This window comes from Leopardus geoffroyi, chromosome X, assembly GCF_018350155.1.
Source record: "Leopardus geoffroyi isolate Oge1 chromosome X, O.geoffroyi_Oge1_pat1.0, whole genome shotgun sequence".
Taxonomy (NCBI): Eukaryota; Metazoa; Chordata; class Mammalia; order Carnivora; family Felidae; genus Leopardus; species Leopardus geoffroyi.
The window spans coordinates 125,316,825-125,337,659 of NC_059343.1; the positions used below are offsets into that span (position 1 = coordinate 125,316,825).

The 20,835-nt window shown below is 45.2% G+C and overlaps 1 protein-coding gene across 1 annotated transcript; it reads right to left on the reverse strand.

Annotated features, from left to right (window-relative positions):
* Window positions 1-2,552: 2,552 nt before the first annotated feature.
* Window positions 2,553-20,504, reverse strand: GABRE (gamma-aminobutyric acid type A receptor subunit epsilon). Its single transcript, XM_045471749.1, has 9 exons — window positions 20,387-20,504; window positions 16,245-16,462; window positions 15,512-15,579; window positions 11,905-12,125; window positions 11,109-11,191; window positions 9,624-9,761; window positions 5,044-5,196; window positions 4,726-4,925; window positions 2,553-4,436 (listed from the first exon to the last, which is right to left on the reverse strand). Exons 1-9 carry the CDS (start codon window positions 20,440-20,442, stop codon window positions 4,092-4,094), a joined length of 1,482 nt encoding a protein of 493 aa, XP_045327705.1. The 5' UTR covers window positions 20,443-20,504; the 3' UTR covers window positions 2,553-4,091.
* Window positions 20,505-20,835: the final 331 nt, after the last annotated feature.

The following is a 20,835-nucleotide window of genomic DNA, read 5'->3' on the forward strand; positions in this document are numbered from 1 at the left end:
GAGGGATAATGAATATCAGTTAAGGTCCTAAGACCAGATCCAGTGGCAGGTGCTATAATGTCTTTCACTGATATTATAAGTTTTCCTCAGGAAAAGAAACTCGACATAACCATGGGATAATTGCTGCAGAATTTATCTATATGGAGCAAATGAGCCTGAGAAAGGTGAGAAATGAACGATAGTAGATGCTGTGGTGTGCTGCCAAGCCCTTCTATATCCATGCTCCTTTGGCACAGAAGCTCGTATTTCTCCAGCTGCTGAGACTGTTGGAGGCTGACAGGCTTCAAGTGAGTCCTTCTACAGACATACTTGACCTCATGTATTTCCAAGTTTATGCTCACATCCAATGACTGGTCAGTACAAAAGTATAGAAGCCCAGCTCCCTTGCCTTGATTTGCAACAATTTGGAAGGCTCATCCCAACTCCAGAATTTACCATGTGTTCAGCTGAGGCCCTTATTGTGACTGCATCACAGGCCTGGCTCCTTTTCACTCTCTTCAAGGGTGTTGACCTTAAAACCAGTTCCTAATCAACCTCCTGCTTTCTAATATTAGTCTCAGAGACTGCTTCCCAGAAAAACTGATCAGTAACAGTGTGTTTTGGTATATATTACTTTTTGCTTTTGCTTCAATGATTGCTATTTCTTAGTACAAAAAAATTTCAATATTTTCCTTTATGGTTTCTGGTGTTTTAGGCTATGCTTAGAAAGGCCTTTTCCATCCCAGGATTATAAACATACTCACCCATATTATCTTACAGTTTCCTTAAAACACTTTCAAATTTTTGATTTACCTGTAATTTTGATGTAAAGAGAGAGGTAGTGACTCAGTTTTATTTCTTGTTTTTTAAATGTTTATTTACTTTTTTGAGAGAGTGTGAGCTGGGAAGGCACAGAGAAAGAGAGAGACAGAGTGTAAGTGGGAGACACAGAATCTGAAGCAGGCTACAGGCTCTGAGCTGTCAGCTGAGATCCTGATGCGGGGCTCAAACTCAAAACTTGAGATCATGACATGAGCCGAAGTTAGACACTCAACTGACTGAGACGCCCAGGAATACTATTTATTGTTTTTTAAATGATACTCTTTACACTGTTTTTTAAAATTATCTTTCCCCCCAAATTTTCTAAGGTATAATGTGTTTTCTGTCATTTATCCAATTTCTAGGTTTCAATACATAACTCATTTTTCATCCATTGTGTTTAGTACTTGAAATGCTTAAATTACAAATTTTTGTGAGTGCAGTGTTGGCTGCATCCCATGTGCTTTAATATGTAGCTTTTCTTCATTAATTTTAGTTTTTAGATATTATACACCCAATTTCAAATTATTTTTTGAATAACTGTTTACATGAGCTTTTTAAAATTTACAAATGGTAGGAATTTTATTTGTTCTTAGCTTTGTTGTAGTGTGATTAAGGACTATGTTTTGCACTATTTCTATTTCAAAAACATAACCTGGCTACTTTTTTCTGCATCTTTCATTTTTTTAAATATAATTTATTGTCAAGTTAGCTAACATACAGTGTATACGGTGTGCTCTTGGCTTCGGAAGTAGATTCCTGTGATTCGTCCCTTACATACAACACCCAGTGCTCATCCCAACAAGTGCCCTCCTCAATACCCATCACCCATTTTCCCTGTTCCCTGCCTCCCAACAACCCTTAGTTTGTTCTCTGTATTTAAAAAGTTTTCTTCCTTCTCTGTTTGAAACTATTTTTTCCCTTCACACACAATGAAAAAGAATGAAATCTTGCCATTTCCAACAATGTGGATGGACATGGAGGGTATTATGTTAAGTGCATCTTCCTAATGTAAGTAAAAGTGAGGAACTATTTTCCTTGTTCTATATTTTACTTATATTTTCCCATGGGTTAGAACATCAGAAAATACACAGTAAAAGCATTTAGGGTTCTTACAAGAAGGTTTTTGAACATCCTTTTAAGAACTTTATGGCAAAAATGTTGGCTGTTCACATGCCATTTTTGTCTCCTAGTTGGTTCTTGTTATTTTTTCTGAGTTCCCTTAGGGTTGGGTGTATCACAGGATTCCAGGGCCAACATTCTTCAATATAACCTTTAGAGAGTTTTTGTTTAAAGTGTGGATCAACCAAGCTCTCCAGAGTTAGTCCTAGATAAGACAGGGTGTTGGGATTCCTGAGGTCTGGTCCCTTCCATTATCTGCTTGTGTGACAGTAGACATTCCTTTCTGTGCCTCAGCATCTGCATCTTTACATGGTGGTAGTGGAAGAGGAGTGTTCTGAGTCTGATAATCTGGAGGAAACTTCTAGCTTTCTGACTAGGTGAGGTTAGAATGATGGACAAAGCAAAAAGGACATGGCAGGGAGCAGGAGCATAGAAGCAAGTAAGAGAATCATTAAAAGGGGGCCACCCACTTGGTCACTGTCTTCCCTTCAGTTCTCCACTGACAGAAGGTACATGGTACATGCTTGGCAGGTCTGGGAGTCATGGATGGGAGAGGAGAACAGATAGGTTTGGGTCATTGATTTAAGATTTAAACCCTGAACTGAGAACAAACTTGAATGCCATACCTTCCATGCTTTGCTGATATATTTATTGATACATTTCCCCTTTTCAGGTGATGGTGACAAAAAGCAGATGAATCCCCCTACCCTACCCACCCCCCCAATAAAATACAGACACAGATTTCATTCAGCATATACAAGCATTGGGGCGTGTCCAAATTCACCTTACTGGGTTACTGGAGCCAGGAGATGTTCAGTCTTGGGGGCCCAGGAATTGAGCAGCCAATGCTAAAGAGAGGCTGCTACTCTGGGCCTTGCCACTGGGGTGCTGGCAGAGGCAATAGAATCAAATCATGGTGAACAGAGTTGCTTAGCCCTGTCATGTAGTCTAGAAGGTGACAGTGGGCTCCTGGGTACTTTCCAGTGAGATCCACAGTCCCATAGAAATCTGTGCCTCAGGGTTCTCATCTGCAAAATGGGGATAAGAATCCTGCTCTGAATCACAGGCTATGATAAGGCTCAAAATAGAAATAACTTCTCAAAAGTGCTTTGCAAAAGGTAAAGTGCTATACAAATTTAAGGGAATTCAATTAATTGCGATTGTGAGTGCCCCAGGATAAGAGTGGACTGGCTCATGGGTCCAGGGGCCAAGGAAGTGATAAAACTCTTATGTTGTGCCTTTAGAGGGCACCAATCAGTGCTGGTAATGCCCACTGCAAAGCAAAGTTCTCTTAATTTCTTGGCCCCGGGAAGTCACCATGGCCTAGCACCTGGGTTGGGGCTGGGAAAGTCACTAGGGAAGCTACAGAAAATGTCACAGGGGTCAAGGAGGAGGAAGAAGGTGGCATCCAAAGCAGGGAGTCATTACTATTATCACACACAAAAATAGATACCCAATGGATGCAAGGCATTGAATTTGTAGTGCAGATGAAGAATGGAGGCGGGGGGTGGGGGGAGAAGGAGGTGGCACAGCAGCAGAGGGAGATACCGTCCCAAAGGCTCTCAATTGCTGGCTCCCTTCCTCCTAAATGGATAATATTGGTGTCTATCTGCAAGGGAAGGGAGGGCAGGAAGAGAAAACCAAGAATATAACAACTGGACCTAAGGACTAGGATCCTCTTACCCTTTATACTGCTGCCCAACATTTTAAGGTGTCAGGAACAGGCAAGCAGCTGGTCTATGCACTTTGAGGCTGAGGCCAGAACTGGGCCTGGAGCACCACAAAGGCAGTATTATTTCTGGAAAAAGGCAGTGGTTATCAGCACTGTTGTAGATAGCTAATCTGCTCATATTTGGGCATGGTCTTAGGGAGCTGGTCAAGGACAGCCTGTGATTTTTAGGTCTGAGCATCATTAATGCCCCTTGAGGAACAGAGAGGTGGGACATTTTACTTGAAATTGGCTGCCATGGAGAGTCAGTGAATGGGCCAGGTAGGGGAGATGGCCAGCAAAGAGGAAATCTCTACAGGCTTATATTTGAGGAATGGGGAAGGAAAGATACTGTCTTGTTGCTCCTGCTGCTGCTGCTGCTGCTTTCCCCTGACTCCCTTGGCAAGGGGCATGGGACCTCCTGGAGAACTGGGGAGGCTGCCCACAGGGTACCAGCTGGTACCTACAAGTTAAGGCAAACAAGCCAATAGAGCACATTGAAGAAGAAGAAGGTCACTGGGAAAACAACTCGCGAGTAGTTATCCAGGCGGTAAATGTGGATGAAGAGGCGGCCCTGCTGCCAGATACTGCCCTCACACCTGGGGACCACACAGACATACTTCTTGCACCACTTGCAGCAACCGCCAGGATTCTGGATGCCACCTGGACTGAGAGACTGCTGGGCTGGGCAAGATGGGCCCTCCTCTCCATCACTCTCATCAGAGTCCTCAATCTGGCACACAAAAGCATCAGGATGCTGATGGGCACTGGCACGGGGAGGCATAAGGGCACGGGCACGAATATCTGGCTGAAAAGGACAAGGAAAGAAGTGGGAAAAAGTCAAATGAAGGTGAATCAAGCCTAGGTGCTGTCTCAGGATTTCTGGGGATTCTGGTCTTGGCACACTGTTTTTTGTCCACCCTCTGCAATTCCCGGCATCACATCCAAAAGTTTATTCAACTACCACCCCCAACGCCAGGTTACCCCCACCCCATAACTTGGTGAGTTGGCCTCCCATGTGCCATGAGTCCTAGTGCCCTCACTTGCATGCCTCCACATCCCAAAGGCTTGCCACCACTCCCATACCCAGGTCATACATGGCGAAGTTTTGGAGAAGCACGGGGTTTTGTCCAGTTGTAGGTCAGGAAGTTGAGCACAGCAAACTCCATCAAAGCACAGAAGCAGAAGATGAAGCAGATGGCAATATAGAAATCCAAAGCAGTGATATATGAGACACGTGGGAAATTCTTACGGGAAAAGGTGCCCAGTGTAGTCATGGTGAGTACAGAGGTTATCCCTGTGAATGCACAGAAGTGGGCTCAGCTACCGATTCCTATGTTACACTGCTGAAAGGCCCCTCAAGAAGGCAATTCTGTGCCCATTTGTACGCCCACTTGCATGTATTACCCACTTACCTAGAGAGGTTCTGGCTGGAGCAGAGTCTTTCTTGATCCAAAAGGAAACCCAGGAAAGCATTGTAGTCACAGAAGAAGGGACATAGTTTTGAAAGGCTATAAAGCCAAATCGCCTGCTCACATTGAAGAAAAGTGTCATGACCATGAAATCACCTGGAAGACATAAAAAATACCATTTCATTACAGCAGATGAGGGTCTCCCCCAGGCAGGACATGCATAAGGGTCTTGTTCAGCTCATGGGATTCCCACCACAGTCCTAAAATAGAGGTAGATTATTCCAATGCCACATACAGAGAATCAGAAGAAGCCCAGAGAGGAGACTCACTGTAAGACCCATTGTCAGTTAAGAGCTGAGCCAGGGCCACAAACTTCGTTGCTTCTTTTTCAGACCACTTCCCCACACCCCGCATCTGTCTTCTCAGGGTGGCAGAAGTGTCAGATGAAAGTGAAAAAATCAGTTACCCTTCTAACTATCAACACCACACAACTAATGTCCACATGGCTGACTGAGACCTTCACGCCCATTAAGGTACAATATCTAGTCTGCAAAATCACAGCCTGACACATGCACTACTGGCCTTTACAATGTATACTCTCAGGGGATGAGCCAAGGATGGCCTATGCTGTGGTGGGAAAAGCATAGAATCCATTTGGCCTCCTTCCTATTCATTTGTATGCTGGTAAAATGCTTTAGTTGCACTGTTGTATCAAAGGCCAAAAGAACTCAGTTGCACACCCCCAAACTTTTGCTGGTTCCCTATTCCACAAAAAAGCTACAGAGTCAAGTGTGCACTTTGTAACCTCATACTAAATAAAGGCTCACCATGACCTGGCTCCAACTGACATCTTACACACACACACACACACACACACACACACACACACACACCTTCCTGTAGGCTCATCTCATACACTCTTAGATTCCCTGAGATAGCTTGCATAGTTGCACCAATATTCAAATTCTAGACTCTCTGTTCCTTAGTCTATCATCCTAATCCAAATTGGCTGCTGCAAAAAAAAATAGAAAAATTAGCTGAAAGTGAAAATTAGGGCATCATGTCCTTGATGTTGGCTCTTCCCCTACAGAGTGATGGCTCTTATAGTACTTATGACAATAGAAGAATTAGCATCTTCTATTATACCCTTCATGCTGCCTTATGCTCTGACATGCTCATCCCAAACACTCTGCATGCTCATCAGGACTGCAGAGATTCTGATGGCTTTCCTTGAACCCAGAACTCCCCATTTCACTTTCAATATCACATAGGGTTTGTGATAGCTCAAATTCTGTTAGTGAAGCTAAGCTCCAAACTTCCACCTAAGGGGTGGAATGCTGTAAAGTTCCTTGGCCTTGAGTTAGGTGGTCTTTTAAAACACTACAAGGTTTAGACTCCTCATGGAAGCCCTGTGGCTTGGCTTTTGCACATCCAAGCCCAGCATGGGCTGGAACCTAACAGATGCTCAGTGACACTTACTACTGACTGACAACAGCTTTGTAAAGCAGATCAGAACACTAACATGTCTATGTGTCCTTCTATTTTGAAAAGTATATCACCTGCCTTCCAGGTCTGGGTATACTGGAGCTAAATGAGAAGAGAAGTCTTTCCTACTCACCTTGAAAGTACTGACATTTAAAGGGCAAGACTTCTTGGAATCTTCCAGAAAAAAAGGTAAGGAAGCGGTCTGGGGTCAGTAGAATATGTGTAATCAGAGTAGTAGCTTTGGGGATAGAACTCCTCTTCCAGGCCTGCTACAGGAACCACTCACATTTACCTACTGGCCAGAATGTATTTATCAAGTTCCTAGTTCTCTTGCCCTGGGTCTTAACTGCAATTTAAGACACCCCTATTTAGCTACAACCACTCCATTCAAAACTTATATATTCTTGTTGGAAGATGTATTATCCTATCAACTTTTTCCATATTTATTTTCTTTATTCCAGCCAAAGAATGACCTTTTCCACTGGGTAAGCTTTGGAAAGCTGAGAGAAGGATACCAACATAAAATTTATTATTTGTGAGGAATGAAGGAGCATGGGTAAGGGAAAAAGGATATCCGGGGCTGAGAAGCCAAAGTCAAAGCAAAACAAAACAATCCCTCCCACCAAACTAAAGATGCTTCTGCTTTTCTCTCGTTTGGCTAGACCAGAGTTTGTCACTGTACTGTCAGAGGAATGCAATTTAAAAGACTGAGTCCAGAGTACTGGGACTAGAAGAATGAGTGGACCCAAAGCTTTGAAGAACAGGGAAGGAAAAGGAAATAGGCTGTAGAGTCTATAAAAGATTGTGACCCGGAGCTGGGACCATAATACTAGTACTTTAATCTTGACCCTGGAGAAGAGTGACTGGGCTTACCACAAGTTCAGTAGTTCTAAGGAAAAAGAACCAGGTCCAATGGGTAGGAGTTCCAGAAACTCCGATTTCAGATGAACAGCAACAGTTTTCCAATGGACAGAATTGTCCAGAGACGGGTGAAACTCTCTTAAGAGAAAGTGAACTCCTGGTCATGGGTAAGGTCCCATCAGAGTCTCAATAGCCACCAGTGAAAGTTACCTCACTCACTGCAGGCAAGGGTGGAGTCTCTAAAAGCCTCCTGAAGCAGTGAGGGTCTCTGGTTCAAGGCCCAAAGTGACCAAAGTAGCAAGCTACCCCCACATTCTGACCCCTTAGAAGCTGAATATGTAGATAGATAGATGATAGATAGATAGATAGATAGATAGATAGATAGAACTGCCCAGAGGCTGATGGGAAGAGTTTCAGACCAACCTCAAAAAGAACTATGATACTGGAGAAACTATAATTCACAAGCAACTAGCCTCTAGCAGAAGAGAAAGAAGCCCTCCTCCTTTTTTCCCAAGAACAATCTTTTCTCCTAAGGAGGGCCAGTGCTTACCTACTGTCATTTCTTTGGTGATGATGCTAGCTCTGGGGCTTTGTAGTCACTAGGGGGCCATTTTGAAACAATGCACAGCCATCTACTAAACGGAATCACTAGTGACTTGAAAGCCCCTGGGCCTTGTCTCTTCTGCTTCTTTTGATGATGGGTCCCCACCTGTCTGGGAAAACTGAGGTGCAGAAAGGCAAGAGGCATGCCCATGGTTAGCTGGCAGAAGAGCAAGGTTAGAGAATAGTATAGTATAGTATAGTATAGTATAGTATAATATAACTGCTTACCCAGAGACCCTGAGAAAAAGAAAGGCATTTGTAAAACAGCCCTCTGCCCCTGCCCTAACACTGTGGAAGCAAATCTTTGGCCAGAGGAGCATGACCCATCCCTCCCCCCATGACCAGCTCAACAAGTACAGTGAAAGCAGATTTTCTGCCTAGGCACAGAAGCAAAGCAAGACTGCTCCTATGGCAAATGGCTGGTGGGGTGACTGTCTCCATCTGCATCCTGGAAATGATGAGTATACTATACTATACTATATTATACTATACTTGGTCAGTTCGTGTGAAGAGGGTTTCCAGGGCTGCTCTGGGAGCAACCCTGGGGAGGTCCCTTAGATTTTCATTGAGATCACCTAGGAACCAAGCAAAGACACTCATATCTAATTGGAAGCTGATGGTGAAGAGACCCAGGACCCTCCCCTTTAGTCCTTGTTAGGTACAAAGTCAGAAAACCAATAATAACCATGTCCATGTTGAATCCACCATGAAGGCTTTGACAGGAATCTGTGCTTGTAAGAGCTGCTCCTTTATTTTTTTTAATATAATTTATTGTCAAATTGATTTACATACAACACCCAGTGCTCATCCCAACAACAGAGCTGCTCCTTTAAAATAAATGTTGATGCAATAGGAATTGTAGTTGCTGAAATTTCCCTTATACCATCTGAGCTCTCACCTAGCTAACATTAGAACTCTAGCCTCTGCTTCCTATTAGGACCAACTTTGTTTCCCACTTAACCCAGCTTGGATTGGTTCTGGGTACGAAGAACTCACATGAGCTCCATTCCCCAAAGTCATCCAAGCAGGTCGGTTTTAACCAAGATCTAGAAACTGTGGGCATCAGGGTGACTCAGTTTGTTAAGTGCCCGACTCTTGATTTTAGCTCAGGTCATGATCTCTCAATTTGTGAGATCAAGCCCTGTGTCAGGCTCTGTGCTGACAGCGTGGGGCCTGCTTGGAATCCTCTCTTTCCCTCTCTCTCTGCTTCTCCTCCACTCATGCTCACTTGCTCTCTCTCTCTCTCTCTCTCTGTCTCTCTCTCTGCTCTTCCCCTACTCTAGCTTTCTCTCTCAAAATAAATAAATCTTAAAAAAAGACGTAGAAACTGAAGGGTCTGCATGACAAAGCTAGTTGCAAATCTTGACAGCAATAAACTTTATCTACTTACCTACCCTCTCAGGGAGTTGGCAAAGCACTTACTCCTTTGCAGATGAGAGTGAGATGTAGTTACAAAGTCTCAGTTTCCTCTGCAAACAGTTGTAAGTGCTTAACGTTTACAAGACAGGAGTCATGTTCTATAAAATTTCCATGGGATAATTGCATACATTTATATATATGGATGGTCACCCCAATCATTCTTACCACCCCCTTACCAGACCTCTACTAAGACCTTGTTCCATAGGTACACGTACCAGTTGGGGTTGAGATTGTTTCAGTAATGTTGGTCACTCCTGTAAAATCAAACTGAAAGAGCTTCCAGGAATTCTTCTCATTGATTTCAAGCTTGAAATCTTCCCATTTGTAGATCATCTCACTCTCAGGATAGGAAACTGTAAGGCAACGTGGGAAGGAGGGTCATGTGAGACTGGGAAACCAAGCGTGGAGTCTGAGCAATGCCTTGGAGTCCTGACTCTGGCCTCACGAGCTGTGGGACCTTGCCTCTCTTCCTCATTGTTGAAGTTCACTCAATATGTGCATTTATTGAGCATTCCTTAGTACCAGGCTCTGTGCTGGAAACATAGAGATGAGCAAGGCAGAAGCCTTGCCCTCATTCACATTTAATTGAATAAGATAGTAAATATACATCTGTAATTGTTGGAGTTGCTGAAAAACTTCCACCCGTGGGACAGTGGAAAAACAGATGAGGGAAAGATCACCTGGAGACACACCCAACAAAGATTTTATACAATAGTTGACATTTCCAATAAATCCTAAGGGCTGAGTAAATATTCTCTGTATGGGTGAGGCTGAAGGGGTGAGGAGGGTGTTGTATGCACAGAAAGATGAAAATGCCTGATGGATTATGGAAATGCCAAAAGTTCAGGATGGCTAGCTCACAGATGCTGGATGAAGCATACAGGAATGGGTGGCAGGGGCCAGTAAATGAAGTACCTTGAGAGTCATTACAAGGAATTAGGAATTGACCTGTGAGATTTCAGGGAGGATTTGAAACTAAAACACAACCTGGTCTAGATGACGCTTCAGCTAGGTCACTCTTGTCATTATATGAAGATAGCTTGTGGACAGGGAGACCAGTTTTAGTAGGCCAGTGCAATAATCCAGGCCCAATAAAGTGAATGAAGGCAGGAATCAAAGCTGTGGCAGTGAGAATGCAGAGAAATAGGATCAATAGAGACTTAGGAAGGAAAACCAACAAGATGTGTTGATTGATTAGATATAGGAGGTGATGGAGAAAGAAGCATCAAAATTCTTGGCTTGGACAACTGAGTGGCTGATGGTGTCTTTCAATGACACAAATGAGAACACAGAAGCAACACATTTGTTTTGGAGGTAGAGGTTGGGAGGAGACAATGTATTTAGCTCTGGACATGTTCAGTTTTAAAATAAAGATGTTGTGAAAGCCCAAGTGGAAGATGACAAAGACCTAAACCAAGGTACTGACAGTAGAAATGCAGAGGAGTAGACATACTTGAATTACACTTCAGAGGTGGGTGACTGACTTGAGATGGAGTGGAAGGAAGATGGAAGAACCCAACACGAGGTCCAGGTGAAGCAACACAGTATTGTCAGCAAGAAAGGAGATAGAGGAGGCTCTGGGAAAATCTGGCACCATTTTAGGAGAAAAGCAGAGGCAGAAAAATGTAAAGGGCAAGGATGAGAAAAAAGAAGGGGCTCAGCATGACTCTGGGGCCCCAGAAACCTAAGAAGGTACTCACAGCTAGAGAAAGACAGAGGGCAAGAGTGAGAATCCATTGGAAATTTGAGCATGTGAAGTAAACATCCAGCATCAATGGTCATCCTGGAAGGGAGAAAGGAGCCTCATTAGGCTGGCCTTGAGCACTTAGGTATCCACCCACCTTGGGCCTGGGCACCACCACCAGTGAGTGGCAACAGTGGGATTTGAAACAAAGACCTCAAAGGAGAGACAAAAAGGAAGAACAGCTTGAAAGTATCTGGCTACTTTGATTTCCATAATCAGAGAAATGTGTGGACCAATTTAGATGGGCTTTTTTTTCTTGCCCATCCCAGCTTCCAGGACTTGCCAACACTTTCTCACTCTCTACCACCTTCACACCTCATATCACCCATACACAACCTTCCCCGGCCAAGCATTCAAATGTCCAGCCTGTTCGTAGACATGTTTTCAACTGCTGTGTTGCTGCTCTGCCTGGACAATTCCAACACCATGGATGTGTCTTTACAGCCAGTGCCCACTTGGGATGGAACTGTCCAGGCAATGCAGTCATACTGTACATTCTAGTGGGGGGACTTGTGGACTGGGAACCAAGTAACTGGGTACCAGTCCCAGCTCTGCCATGAACTTGGTGTGTTGATTTAAGCAATATCTTTCTATTTTGAGGCCTGGTGTCTGTGTCTATACATGAGGGGGTTGAGCTCATGGTCTAGGAAAGCTGGAAAGGCCCTTAGAAGTATCATTGAGGATGACACCTATGTTCATGATTCTTTGGCAAAAAGAGTCCCAAGAGGTAATATTCCAGAGGCTTGACATACCTAATTGTGTACAACACCTTGCCATCCTTGTGGATGCGAACCATCTGGTTGGGCATGGTGATCACATGCTCTTGGGTCCTCTTAGAATTCCTAAAAAACGTGTCCGGGATCCATAACTGGCTCACCATGTTGCCATTCAGAACAAAGCTCTCAAAGCTGCCATTGTAACGGAGGCGTTCATCATACCAGGTCTGGCAGAAGGTGATGTCAATGGTGTATTCCTGGTAGGATGGGTAGAAAAGCACACACCTAGATCTGTACAGGCAAAGAATATTCCCATGCCATTCTGTGAAGGGCTCATCAAGCAGATAGGAGACTACTTAGGTTTGCACAGAGGAAAGCAGCATGAATTAGGCTGTAGGAACTTTTCTATTTCCAGGTATTCCCAAAAGAAAGGAACATTCCCAGATAAACAACAGTCAGTGAAGACACATTTCATCTAGAAACAGACAGGCAATGGTTGTGTAACTGCACAGGCGGGGCTCATCGCATCACCACCACCTTGTAGGGTTATGGTATTACTCCAGCCAGGTAAATGTCCTCTCAGTCCCCACATTTCCATAGCAAAACAAAGATCTCAACTCAAAATCATTTTAAACATTTACAAACACAAACCTTTGGTTGTATATGGTGAAGATTCCCCTTTCAGCTTTTATTTGGGGAGCACAGATGTTAACCTCAATCCTTCATTCTCCAGAGTTATATTTAAAAATGAAGTGCTTTGAGTCATAAGAGAGGTGTGTATTTAGTCTCATGTTTTTTAAATCATTGTTTTGTTTTGTTCTTCCTTTTAAACAAGGGCACCTAACCTCTGAATGTGTGTGTGCATGTGCATAGATACACCTATGATTATTTGGTCTCCAGATCATATTATATGTCCCATAAACTATCCGTTAAATATCAAGAAAGATATTTAATAGGAAGAAGCATGAGAAGCTAGAGATTTGCACTACTGGTATTGGAGGGTAAAAAGTAAAACAGCGTGAAGAGCAAGTGCCAGACCTAGGCCAAGGGGGAACCTTGAGGGTTATCTAACCTCCTTTATTTCAGTGGTAAGGAAACTGAGGCTCAGAGAGAAAAGGACCTGTCCAAAGTCACACAAAGACAGCATACTAGTTCTGATGCTCAGAGCACCATTACCATGACGTCCTGGGATGGCCTTCACTGATTTCCCTCTCAATGGCTTATTTCACTTGCACCAACAATCCCTTTGGGAACCAAGGTCCAATTTCCCCATATAGAATCCCTAGGTCTTTCTCCTGAGTTATCCTGCATCAAACAATGAACACTAACCAGAAACCCATAGTGCTGGAGGCCATTAGAGCCCTCAGGAGAAAGGTCAAGACAATCCCAGCTTGGCTTTGCTGCCTAGGCCAAAAGGTGGTGATAGCCATTGCCAAATTGCTGGAAGCTGGCCTCCCAGACTGAGAAGATTCCCTGGAGTAGCTCAGAGAAGCAGACAGAAAAAATCATAGCTACTATTCACATGGGAGCCCACAGCCCTGCCCCACACAGCCCGACCAGCCTTCATAAGTGGCTTTCAGAGTGTTTCTACGGTCCCAAGTAGCTTGCAGTTCCAACTTGGCATACAGAGCCTTCTTCATTCCCAGGCCATGTGAACTACTTGGTAGCTAGGGGAAGTCTTCCCTCCACAACCCACACTACGCTCCTGCTCTATGTTATACTGTTTCAAATAAGCATTTAATTTCTATTAACAAGATACCAATTGTAAGGTCATTACACAACAACTGATAACCAAAAGTTCAGTTTTTCCCCAATTTGACAAGGGTACTTGGGTTGTACATCTTTTTTAGCTCAGCTGAAACTCTAGAAATTCAGCGTCAAGAAATTGGCTTAATTAGAATTGCCTGCAACAATTATCACAGCAAGAAGCCTTAGCAACTGTTGGTGTTACGATGGGCAGTCATTCCCAGACTGGTCACTGCCTTCTAAGCTCAGGCTACGTGTCTCAAAAATTTAACCAAGAAACTGGTAGAAACATTTGATTTAAATCTCCATGCTGTGGGCTCAGGTTTCTCTCTTTAAGGACTTATCCTATGCTCTACACAACATCTGATTGACCGAGGGGTGTGTGAACTCCCCTCAAACAACCATACCCCCTCTGTAACAATGTTTGCTGAGAGGCTCAATTGCTTCAAATGTAAAATGAGGATCCCAGTGGTAGCTTGCCTGTCACACAGGCTGTCATGAAGATCCAAGGAGACAAGTGTGCTCTGTTCATTGGCTGTGCGAGAGAGACATACACTCCTTCCTTACTAAGTACAAAACTCCACAGTGTCACCAGGGAAAAGTAGACTGTATAAGATCTATCACAGTTTTAAAGAACTATTTGGAACTATGTAAAAGACCAGACTTCTTGGGGGAAGTTTAATACCATATGTGTATCTGGCATCTTATAAAGGCCCTTGGCCTAGGCTAAAGCAGCACTTTACTGGCCAAAGAAAATCAAGCTGTTTATTCCTCTTTGGACCAGTTCTGTGTTGTATGCCAGGTTCGGTGACTACTGAGTTATTAGACTGTATCCCTTGGGATACAGTCAGGTATCGGGGGAAAAGTGACTTTTATAGAACATCTTTCACAACTCATTTGCTCAGTTAACATATATCGAGTCCTTGACACCAAGGAACCCATAATCAGGAGAGTAAGGCAGACATAGAGCACATAATTACAATACAGTGAGATAAGGAAGATCAGGCAAACAACTGTGATATAAGCTAGAAAAATCTGAATGTTAAAGAGAGGGGTGTGGTCTGAGTAAGAAGGGAGTAATTAATAGCTGTGGAGGTAAGGGAAGATGCCATGGAAGAGAAGCCATTAGAGACAGACCCTGAAGGATAAGGCTATGACATGTAGAAAACTGGAACAATGGCATTCCAAACAAGAAAGAGTTTGAACAAAGACTCAAAGGTACAAGGTGATCTGGGAACACCCATACTCTAGTCACTAGGGCATGTGGTCTCTAAAGGGGGGGAAAGAAATAAAGCTCTGGGTTGGCTCCAGCCATGGAAGGCCTTGACCACTAGAGTGTGATGTTGAACTTCATGCTTGAAGCCGGGTCCCAGACCTGCAGGAGGCACATCACTCAGGAGGGCAGGTCAGTAGGTGGACTGATGTAGGCAGAATCCTTGAATTTTGCATATTTCAAGGAGAGATAATAGAGGCTAACTGGGGACAGTCCTGACAGTAGGATGATAGCAATAGAAAAGGAAAGAAGAAACCAGGCCAAAATTAGAGAAGCAGTCTTAGAGCAAGAGTTGATAACTATAGACTTAATTCTACAAAAATCATTAGAAAAAAAAGAGTCATTCCACTGTGATGTTTAAAGTTGCTTTATCATTTTTATTTTGAACAAAACACTAGAAGATATGGTCAGGATTCTGAAGGTCCTCTTCAGACAGCAAGGGACTTACCTTTTCCTGACTTCCAAAGTCAGTGTTGGTTACAATCTCCCCTCTCCAAAACAAAAACAAAGTAAAACCACAAAACTCTTCTTATGGACACACAGAGAAGAAAAAATAAGTATGTGAAAGGCCCCATGGTGAGCTTCCTGGGCTACAAGACACTGTAATAAAAAATCAATACTCACCATGTCCAGGATAGAAATAGGACCAAGGGTGTTGACAGAGAGCTCCACAGTGACCACAGTGGGCTTTTCTGTAAAGGAAGCAGAAGTGGCAGAGGTAAGTGTCAAACAGGGACATGGGACAGGGGAGGGCGTGGTCAGAGGGGAGAACAGGTGAAGGATAGAGAGATGGTTTCAACATCACTCCTATTTCTTTCTTTGTTCTTTCATAGCAAGATCCAATTCGCAGACTGTTAAGAGTTGGACATACCTTGAAGGCCAGTCATCTAGTCCACTCATTTTTTTTTTTTAATTTTTTTTTTCAACGTTTATTTATTTTTGGGACAGAGAGAGACAGAGCATGATCGGGGGAGGGGCAGAGAGAGAGGGAGACACAGAATCGGAAACAGGCTCCAGGCTCTGAGCCATCAGCCCAGAGCCTGACGCGGGGCTCGAACTCACGGACCGCAAGATCGTGACCTGGCTGAAGTCGGATGCTTAACCGACTGCGCCACCCAGGCGCCCCTAGTCCACTCATTTTGCAATTGGAAAAACTGAGGGTGAGAAAAGAAAAAAAGTCTAGACCTAGGCCAAGGGTACTGCTGAGACTAGAGTTGATATGTCTTACCCAACAGGTCAGCAACAGATTCCCTGGCCCATGTGCATGGCACCCTCACCTATACCCCAGACCCATTATCCACACCTATGCCCTCAACTTCCTGCTCCAGGAGGGGAAAAGCTATGTTCTGATACTCACCACCAATGCCAGGGCGAAGTTTATGGTCATAGTTATTCAGGATACTGTTCAGGATGTGAGTGGCTGTTGGCAGTTTGCCAAGTGTGCTGTGGGGACCACTAAGAGTGGGCTTTGTTTCTTCAGAGAGGAGCTTCTCTTCAGCAGCCTGGGGCTGGGGCCCATAGACATCATCATAGGCAGAGGGTCCATTTTCTGATTCAACATGAGGTCCTTCACTCCTAGAACATACAAACACACAAAAAATGACGCTCTGTTCTCCACTCTGTAGGGGTCACAGATGAGGCCTTTTGGGATAGAAACAAACCAAAACAAGTCTGAAACACAAGACATAAAGAGTGACTGGTAACAGGAAATTTTAAGCCACTAACATAATATTTGTTAATTTCTTCTAAATCTTGCTACTCTTTGGGGACTTTGGGTACTATCCCTCCTTCATGGTAATTCTTTATTTTTTTTTAAACCCAACAACAAAACCAAGCTCGAGATTTTAAAAGAATTTCTCAATGTAAGATGAAGAGGGCATTGGTGTATGAGCTCTGGCCAAGCTCTTCTGCTGTTACTAACCCTAGTGTCCAGTCTGCCTTGACCAGCACCACTGGGGAGTAAATGGGCAGGAAGAAGGCCAGGATTTCTGAGGAACGCTCAGGAAAGCTAGAACAGCCTGTCCCACAGAAGGCTAGAACACCTTGGGAATATTCTGCATTTCTTTGTTTTTGTGAAATTCATTGCATTGGACTTGGGGGCCAGGGGTGAGGGAAAGCTCTGAGCACTAAGAAAAGGTTAGAGTCCTTTATGCAGAGACAGTCATCCAGGAGAGAAGGCCAGCTAGAATCCTACTTGAGTGCCATGCACGACAGCCAAAAACTAAGAATTAAATTAAGCAAAACAAAAATGTAAAAAGCCATTTGACAATGTACAAAAGTCACTGATGGTGTTAGAAGTTAGGGACCTGGTGCTTTTGCTGGAAATCAGTGAAGAAGTGAGCACCAGGGGGCTTCTGAGGTTCTGGTCATGTTCTAGTCCCTGATGTGGGTGCATTGATACCAGTGTCGTCATTTTCTGACAGCTCATTAGCTATACAGTAATGATTTGAGCACTTTTCTGCATATATCTTCTAATTCAATAAAAAAGTGTTTTGAAAAACAAAAATGCTAATAAAAATCTGCTAATATACGGATCTTATTTGGATCTTGATTTTAAAAAGCAAACTAAAACAAAACAAAACCCATTTATGACACAATATGGGAGATTTGAACACTGGATAGTTTCTTCAGTATGACAAAATCATTCTAAAATTTTTGGTGTAATAGTGATATTTTATTATGTGTTTGGAGTCCTTATGACTAGAAATGCATAGTAAAATAATTGCATATGAAATGATATAATTTGCTTTAGAATATGATTTGCTCATAGAAATATGAGATTTGTTTTAGAATAATTTAAGCTGAAATGGAGAGTGGGTGAGGGACAGAGAAATTAAGCGTGGCCATGAATTGATAATTAATGAGGCTGGTGATGGGTACATGAGGATTCACTCTATTGTTCCTTCTAGTTTTATATATCTTTGAAAAAATATATAACTAAAAGCTTTTTCAAAAGCCATCAGCAAAAGTAATCTATGATGTTGTAAAGCAGGTGAGTGATTTCCTTTGGGTAGGAGAGTGTATTGGGAGGGGGCATGTGGTCAAGCTGGTGGGGATTGGGTGGAGGGGACTAGCAACATAGGCATGGCCTCTGTGGTGCAGACCAGGGGCCTGACACTTTGTGCAGCAAAATGCATTTTTCTGCAGTATTTGAAGCACTTAGAATTGCTTAACTGGCATGCAGTGTGCCAGATTTATGCCATTTCTTGTATCTGAAGTGGCTAATTCCCACTGTGGACAAGGGAAGAAATGGGCTTGACAAAAGCAGTTTCCATTTCCAAATAGCACATGCAGAGATGTCCTCTTTCCCTGAGGCTTTCCCCCCAGTCCTCTGACTAGATAATGCCAGCCACTGTTGCAGGGGAGGAAGAAAAACAGAGGCATGAGACCCTGCAAAATGAGTGACATAGCTAGCAGCATGGCACAATCAACACTGGAACTGCTAACCAAGACCACCCAAGAGCCTGCAGCAGCTCGTCCCAGATGTCTAAAGCCAACAACAAGAGCCCCAAGGTTCAAGAGGCAAACAAACAAGCAGAGTCCCAGGGACCACTGAACATCCTGTGTTGCCCAACTACTACATCTGCAATGAAATGTCAGAAGGTGAGGTTGGTGTAATTCTATGATTAGCTTTTGTTAGTAACATAGAAACAAAACAAACATGCTCATCCTGGGATCCTTGAGGTTAAGGAACTGCTGGCACTGACAGCATACCTTTCCTCAGCCAGCCATTAAGCCCCCTTTGAGGGCTAGAAATAATAAGAACTTGAAAAATACTCACATACTGGACTAGTGGAATCTTTCCATGGGCCCTTTTCATGCACCCACATCCCTTTTGATGCAATGATCCAAGATGGAGCCGAAAGTCTGCACCCACTCCCACTACTGGGGATGCTCATCCAACTACCAGTGGGCAAGGGAAGGAGAGGGGGAGGGGACTGGCAGTGCCCTAAGAGGGGCCCACTGGATTCTTTTTTCCTCCAAATTAGCCCTGTTTTTCACCTTACAAGATGAAGAGTCTGAGGCCCACATGGGGGAAGGGCTGTGCCCAAAGTCATACAACCCACTTGAGGCTGAGCCTGGACCAGAGTAAGGTTTCCTGGTTTGATGTGGCCCTTGCCAACACACCTCACAGCCACCTCTTCAGCTCTTTGCTGACATCATGGGTTGCCATGTTGACAATGTCTGAACACCAGTTACTGCGGCCCTTCCCCCCACCTCCAAGGGTAGTATCCATCTGCTGTTTTTTCTGCTCCCCCTGCTTCCTTCAGCCCCCACTCCCAGACCCCTTTTGCCCTAGCCAGTAACCATGCCAGCTCTCCCAAACACTCCAACTCATATCTGGAGGGATGTAGATGACTGGAAATTCCTAGCACGCATTCAGAAATACTTGCCAAGCCCCTGCTGAGGCCAGCCCCCACACCTCAGGGCACTAGTGAGCCAGCAGGGAGCCCCACAGCCCCTCCCCTGAGGAGCTAAAGCAGTCTGTGGTGAAGAGAGAAGCCATCTCCTCTCTCCCCAAAAACAGATAAGGAAGTGCCCAGTGCTGTGGAGACTTCTAGAATTGAAACCGTCTCAAAAATATGAAGCAGTCATCTTCCACTCAGAACAGTCAGAAGTGCAGGGGGCAACCTTCCTAGCAAAATCCCAGGGCCAGAAGAGAGTGTGAGGGAAGCTGGCTGCTCAAGGGGAACTTGCTGTTAGCCTTTGGAAAAGGGGGTTGGGGACTGAAATCTAGGACCCAAACCTCAGACCTCAGAGAATAACATTCTTGGCCTCAGGTTCCAGTCTGCCTGGAGCTCTAGAGCCAGCAGGGTGGGGAAAAGGGGATGAAGGAGGAAAGGGGAGGCCAGTGGCAGAAATGGGGTGGATAACTGGGGCGGGAATCCTTGGACTAAACTGGGGTTCCCGCCTGGGACTGACACCAAGAGGAGCGGCAGGAAGGGAAGCAAGTAGAGTTATCTGGCACAGTGCCTGGTAGTTAGTAGGCACTCAGAAAAAGAAATCTGAAAGAGAGGACAGACTAGCCAACACTCCAGCATTTAGGTACAGTTCCGCTCCTGGAGCCCGAGCGCCTTTCTGGGCGCCACCTTTCCAAAGTCTCTCCCGGTCCTCAGAAGCGCGTGCCTACCCAGGTCGGTTATCCCGCGGGCCACTCGCCTCTTCTCACGGAACACCCAGAGAGGGAGAGGCGTGCTCATCCCCTGGCTGTCGCCGTGGTTTTGGAGACCGGGAGTCTGGAGACGGGAGCAGCCAGGGGACAGGCGTCCCACCTTCCTTCCTAGACACCCCTTCAGCCAGCCCATCCTAGAGGGAGTGTGTTGCAGGCTGGCGGCGCGTCGCGTGGACCCAGGGCCCGGCTAGCCTGCACGGGGGCCAGGAAAAGGTGGGCGCGGGATTAGAGGAACACAGGGGCGCGGGGGTCCGGGTAACTGGCCTACCTCCAGGGGAGAGAGAGCTGGGCGCGGAGGGTTCCTAGGTCCCGGGATGGAGACTCACCTAGACGGAAGGATGATGGACAGGCCCAGGAGGATCAGGAGAACTTTGGTTAACATCGTGGCGCAGACCGGCGCGACCACCTGTGCGGAGGTCGCTGCGCACGGTCTGGCGGCACAGAGCGCGTCGTGCAGCGTTTTGTTGGGCTCCAACTTCCACTCCTCCCACTCGCCCCGCCCCGCGACCCCCTCCCTGGCCCCGCCCCCTGAGCCCCGATGGAAATCTCCGACGACGTGTTCGCTGCAGCGGAGGAGAGTGGGATGGATAGGCTCCAGCGGGCGGGGGGCGGAGGAGAGAGGAGGAGGGAAAAGAGGAGGTAGCCCTGTCGCCAAGGCCCCCCCGCCCCCCGCCGCCACTACAGCAGCGCTGCCAGACAGCCAGGGGCGGGGGACGGGGGAAGGGAGGAAGAGGCGAGCTGGCCGCGAGGGCCCCAGGCAGGGGAAACCAGAGGC